Genomic DNA, 6,437 nt, shown 5'->3' on the forward strand with positions numbered 1-6,437 from the left:
ATGGCAGGATGTTATTAAAATGGATGATTATTTGGCTAAGGGACGAAGACCACAATTTTGGGAAGAACCTTTTACTCGACGGGTAAGTGGAAGTTGTATAATTGCTAATTAGTATTATATGTAAGATTTGTAGTGGTAGAAAGCGAATGGGAGTGAATACGAAAAAGTGTGCGAAGCAATTAACAAAACAGTGTTAGATTAGGGCTAGTAAGAAACCGTGGGATAAAGGATAAGAATGGAAAAAGAGAGAGAGAGAGGAGAGTGAAAGAGAGGGAGAGGAAACTGAGACACGGCGAAAGTGAGTGTGGAAAGAGACTGTGGGATTGAGAGAGAGGGGGGGTTAACGAGAGAGAGAGAAATGAGAAATAGTGTGAAAGAGAGAGAAGGAGAGAAGAAGACTCAATAAGAGAAAGAGAGATAATAACACACAATAAGATAAAGAGAGAGAAAAACAGATAGCAAGAGAAAGAGAGTGAAAAACAGAGAGATAGAAAAGGAGAGAGATGGTAAAAGAGTGAAAGACGACAAGAGAAATATAGTTAGCAAAAGATAAGAATTGAAAAAATTGAAGAAAGACAGAAAAATAAATAAAAATAGTGAAGTAGGGAGAGATATTAAAAGGAAGAGATGGTAAAAAGGAGAGATAGTAAAAAAAGGAGATATCAAAATGGCGAAATAATAAGTGAACGATTAGAAGTGAGACAAAAAAGATTAATGAAAGACTGAGAAAATAAAGGGGGATATATACAAAATGAGAGAGAAAGTGGGAGAAACGTAATAAGACAAAATAAGAGTGAGAGAATGAGACATAGAGAGTGAGGGAGTGGGAGAAAGAACAAGAGAGAGTTATAACATTTGTTGGTTCAATAAAAAGTTCGACTTTTTTCTTGATTCATTGACACAAATTGATTCGTTAGTTTTAAAAATAATTAATCAAATAATTCATATATTTTATTTTATAATTCACATATCATATATTTTATAGGTATTAGATGCGATTAAAAATAAAAGACTTGAAATGAAAAAAGCTGCACGTATTTTGGGTGTTTCTTATGGAACTTTATATGGCCGTTACAGAGAAGTCTACGGTTGTCTTAAGCATCCATATAGGTAACATAAATATACTAATATATTTTATATACTCTAAAGTACTCATATAACTTTTTTCTTATATTAAGCAATTCAACTTTTCGTGCTGCAACATCCACACCCATAGGACTACAGCCTCGATTTGATGTTACTTGGCCAACTTCAAAGCGTGACTCTGGTGTTTTGCTGCCGGGGCAGTTAGGTGCGTTTATTTTTAATATAACTACTATATATAGATAATCTAAACTAAATTATTTATCCCTTACAGAAATTGGTAAAATACGTCCGAAAGATCTCAGTGAGTTATGGGCACGCCCGCAAATCTAAATCTAGACGATATTATAAAAAGGAGTATTATATATAGTTCTTTAGTTTACTTTGCTGTATTATTAACGCATGAATGCATTCACATAAACTGATGGAAAATTTAAAAGACATTCTTGTAAAGACAATTTAGTATTTTTCTTATTATCTAGTGTGAGGCTAGTATAATTTTTATTTTAATATTAAATATATAAATATAATCGTATTATATACAGATATCATGTGTATTAAGTATAATTACTGCAACAATATTTATTTACATTAGTCTAATTTAATAGTTAATTATTTGCTGTTCCATAAGAGAAATATTTGATATTAGGTATATAGGGAAATATGTAAATACATAAATAATTAAATATAAATTCCTTATAAGGTTTTGTGTTCAAAATCTATATTAATTTAATTAATAAAAAAATATATTAACTTAAAAATAGGTTTTAAAATATTATCTTTATAAAGCAATTAATTAAAGTTTCTGTTCCAATAAATAAATTTCGTTTTGTATATAATATATTTAATAAAATTAAATGATATATTTTAAAGTACTTATGTAATAGTTAATTTCTTTATAAGTCTATATGTATAAAACAAATAATATTTAGATAAATTACGTACTTTAAAGAAAATAAAATATTAAAGATCTTAATTTTTTAATCTTATTTTTTGAAATTTGCTTGAATAAAAAAATTTTCGTTTTAGTAAGAAAAACAATATTAGTTCATTTAATTTTATTTAAATACTGGAAAGGAAAAGCAAAAAATCTGCTGAGAATATATAATGATTTCAGGAGTGGTTTACGTCCTGTCTGTGCAATTTTGCAAGAGAGAAGGACCTAAATTTTTCTAGTAACAGTGGAACTATAGGGCTTATGATAATAACAACATTTAAGGAATTTGTTATTTGTGAGATTCAGTTTAATTAGGAAAATTATTTAAAAAATGCTTATATATTGCATTAATAAAAATGTTTCAATACTTTATTAATCAACTTTGCTTTGATAAATAAAATTTTTGTCATTATTTCAAGTTATAGAGTTTTTATTGAAGAAAATATATGTTGATGCTATCAGTTAAAATATATTTTTTTTGCACAATACATTTTAAAAGGATTTAAATTTAAGGTAAGTAATAATTTTAAATAATCTTAAATTGAAAATTATTTTAATTAACACTATATTATATTAAAATATTTATGTTTTGCTTTCTTATGAGAATTTACTCGAGTATCGCGAATTAATATTATTGCTATATTATTTAATTTCGTATTATATATATTAAATTATTTAATATATTTTATATTTATATATTTAATAATTTATCGGATATTCATATAATTGCTATTGCTATGGAGGGTTTAACTATTTATATTGGATTGCAACATTTTTGAATATTTATGAATCTATTTCCAATAAGATTTTCTCTGCCAGATAAATTTAATAATTTTAAAACCCATGCTTTTTCTTCTTTACTCACAAACGCTCTTGTTCTGATTTGACGGTTCGCATAATTCAACTAAGCCAATATTGCCAGATCTGCGAAATCTTTTGAAGTAACAAAACGCTCCCAAATAGTATAGCGACAAATTCTTTGTGTGGAATCAATTTTTCGCCCGATATTAATGCCAACAATCTTATAAAACGTAATTAATTATCTTTTTTTTTGATAAAATACTTAACTTTATTAAATATATTTGTTAAAAATTTTTATTGTAAAGTTTAAAATTCCAAACAAACAATGTAATAAATATATTTTCTTAAACAATAATTTAAGAGCGGGCTTATTGGTCATTTAAATAAAAAACAAACTATAATTTATTATTTATATTTAAAACAAATTATTTTATTAAGAAAGTTTCCGATATTTCGAATATCTTCGATAGTCATCTTCCGGAAAAGTAACGTATATACAATGTAAAATTTATAAAAGTTACAAAATTAATAAGAAAATCATATAATAAATACAATAATAATAATAACAATAACAAAAACAAAACAAGATAAAAATTATAAAATACATATTCTCTTTTTGTTTTTGTTGTTGTTATTATTATCATTGTATTTATTATATGATTTTCTAATTAATTTTCACGCGGTAACTTTTACATTGTATATTTATTTCTGTACTTTAATTTTTTTTTTGTGTAATTTGTTTTGATTCTTTGTCAAATATTCGCTCTAAAACTCGTCTGATGTTTGTCACATATGAAATCTTTAATACAGAATGCGTAACATGAAAGCTTCTAATTAACAAATATATTTTGATTTCACATATATACGTGTATATAACCTGTAGTTTCTGAAAAAAATATGTTACACATTTATTAAAATACAATAAAAACGAATATCTTATAAGAATGTATTTTGTGATGTAGTGTAGAGAAGTTAAAACCATTGTTGCTTTTATAGTACAACGCTATATAAAGTAAACTCGGTCGATATATATTTCAAATAAATTATGCTTTGATTATTATTATTATTAAAAATTATATTGATATATAAATTCCGCATACAAGCACAAACGGTATGCATACGGTAGCACAAACAGTGCTGCCAGCTCCAAAGGCAATTTCTTAATATTCGCTTCAATCAGACTTTTCACTTGTCACTTTGACATTTATTTCACTTGTTACTAAACAATAAATGTATTCATACATTTAAAATGTGGATAAAACATAAAATAATTCATGGTAAGACATATAAAACATACAAATTGGAATATATATGTATTTAAAAAATTTCATATTCTTTTTCTAGTTGGAGCCAGCATGGCTAACATTAAAACTGAAAATGGTCAGTTTATAATGTTTTGTGTTGTAAATGGTGATACAATGGAATACAAAGCTACCAACATGGATGAGACTTATGCTGAAAAATTAAAAATCTCTGAAGTTATGAATCGCGTTAAGGTTTGACAAAACCAATATTAAAATAATTAATTAATTTATTTATAATTGTGAAATTATTGATTACTTTCTTTAAAGGAGTTGAACAAACGAATACGCTTTGATGAAAAAACGGTTTGTGACACATTGACACAGCGACAACCGGATGATGAAATTTGGTTAGATGAGCATGATGATTCGAAAGGTTTGAAATTAAAATATATGATACGTAAGTGTCCATTTAACTTTAATTTCTATCTCAAAAAGCAAGCTGAAGAGGAGGTAAGCTATTTTAGTTGTATTTTCCAATCGCATATCATTAATATGTTTTCCTCTTTAGCATAAATACTCATTGATGGTGCCACTCTTTAAAACCATTGCCAGTTTGAGCGAGCAAATTGTTGAGTTGAGAGACGCTGTTACACGTAAAGATGTTGAAATTCAGCAGTTTAAGAAAGAAGGTGCTATTTTAAAGAGAAGTAAGTTTTTATGATATAAATTTCTATAGATTTATATATTATATTTTGTGTGGTTAGCTATATAATATATTTAACAACTTGTTCGTGCAGCAAAACCTGTTATGTTAGTTTATGCTATAGTCACGTGTTAAACAGTTACTTGTTAGGCATAATTTGTTTATTTCAAATTGCTCTGTGCTCCTACTGCAGCTGTATTATTAATGATGTCATGCCTCTCTTTACCGTTTCGAATGTGAGTCTTACTGACTTAAATTGGTAAAGTTTTTTTATATCGACTTGGATTGTTTTAAACACTGCACCGAAATATGTTCCATATTTTAGAGGCTCTTAAGTGCATCACAACAATGATTTACTATAATTTACAGCTAACATTGTAAGGAATGATTCAATTATCCAATTTTTATATTGTCAGTATTTTTTACTTTTTTTTATATGAATAATACAAAGCATGTTAATTTGTTATAAAACATCCTGTGTATGTATTTATAAAAGATTATTGAACTAGCAAAGATCTAGTTAGAATTTGAGGACTACATTTATAAATTCTAGTCAGAATCTAGTTGAGGTTTGTGGAATACATTTATTATCTATATTTATATTTTGTATTTTTAGCTACTGTTGCCACATCAATTTTTAACTTCGATGACTTTGATAAGAAGTATGACGAGTGTAATAAACTAGCAAAGGTGTTGGAGCCAGTTGGGTTGCTTTTCATTGAACAGTTACAAAACAGTACTGAACTGGAGGCAGTATCAAACTCTGATGTTGTAATGGTTGAAAAAAACTGTGAATCACCCAAAAACTGTGAATCACCTAAAAAGAGTGAAACTCACAAAAAAGAGCAAACTAAAAGTCCAAAGGATAGGTAAGCTTGTATACAAAGTAGTACATTGTGACCGAAAGGTTTCCGGAAATTTTAAATAAAACGCAAAATTCTTAATCTTCATCAATATTTATTTTATCTCCTTCAAAATATGCTCCATTAGAAGCGATACACAAATGCCAACGTTTCTTCCAATCATCAAAACATTTTTATAGGCGCTTTCCGGTATGGCTTTGAGTTCCCTCTGCGAATTCTGTTTTACGTCTTCTATGGATTCAAAACGCGTTCCTCTGAGTGGTAATTTGAGTTTGGGAAACAGGAAAAAGTCACACGGTGCAAGATCAGGTGAATACGGTGGCTGTTCGATGGTATTTATTGAATTTTTGGCCTTAAAATCGTTGATAATGTTGGCTCGGTTGAGGTGAATCGGAACAATCCGTGCGTTATCCTTCCACAATTTGTCCGTTTACGTCGGATAGCTCTCACGACCGATGCCTAGCTCTCGTGCTATCTCTCTAACACTCACATGAGGATTTTTGAACACGATTTCCTTTGCCTTTTCAATGTTTTCGTCGGTGGTAGAGGTCGAAGGTCGTCCAGAACGCGGCATGTCTTCGACGGTCGTACGACCGTCCTGAAAGGCTTTGTACCACTCATAAACTTGAGTTTTCGATAAAACTGATTCCCCATAAGCCTTTTGTAGCATTCGCAACGATTCTGCACACGAAATTTCGTTCGAAAAACAAAATTTGATGCAAACTCTTTGTTCAATATTTTTTTCCATTGTTTTTTTCGCAACGCACTACTGAGGTGAACTGGTTTCAACAGCTGCCGTAAACGAA

The 6,437-nt window shown here is 28.5% G+C and overlaps 2 protein-coding genes across 3 annotated transcripts; both read left to right on the forward strand.

Annotated features, from left to right (window-relative positions):
* Positions 1–6: 6 nt before the first annotated feature.
* LOC119670299 lies at positions 7–1,541 on the forward strand. The gene is made up of 4 exons (XM_038080506.1): positions 7–82; positions 986–1,110; positions 1,179–1,291; positions 1,358–1,541. The coding sequence occupies exons 1-4, from the start codon at positions 20–22 to the stop codon at positions 1,414–1,416; spliced, it is 360 nt and encodes a 119-aa protein (XP_037936434.1). The 5' UTR covers positions 7–19; the 3' UTR covers positions 1,417–1,541.
* Positions 1,542–2,491: 950 nt separating this feature from the next.
* On the forward strand, positions 2,492–5,676 carry LOC119670297 (non-homologous end-joining factor 1-like). Of its 2 annotated transcripts, none has more exons than XM_038080504.1 (5): positions 2,492–2,533; positions 4,166–4,317; positions 4,393–4,575; positions 4,634–4,772; positions 5,385–5,676. In XM_038080504.1, exons 2-5 carry the CDS (start codon positions 4,177–4,179, stop codon positions 5,639–5,641), a joined length of 720 nt encoding a protein of 239 aa, XP_037936432.1. In that variant the 5' UTR covers positions 2,492–2,533; positions 4,166–4,176; the 3' UTR covers positions 5,642–5,676. The 2 variants fall into 2 exon arrangements, with proteins under 2 accessions (XP_037936432.1, XP_037936431.1); XM_038080503.1 differs by lacking the exon at positions 2,492–2,533 and adding an exon at positions 3,907–4,098.
* Positions 5,677–6,437: the final 761 nt, after the last annotated feature.

The sequence above is a fragment of the Teleopsis dalmanni genome, chromosome 1, assembly GCF_002237135.1.
Source record: "Teleopsis dalmanni isolate 2A chromosome 1, ASM223713v2, whole genome shotgun sequence".
Taxonomy (NCBI): domain Eukaryota; kingdom Metazoa; phylum Arthropoda; class Insecta; order Diptera; family Diopsidae; genus Teleopsis; species Teleopsis dalmanni.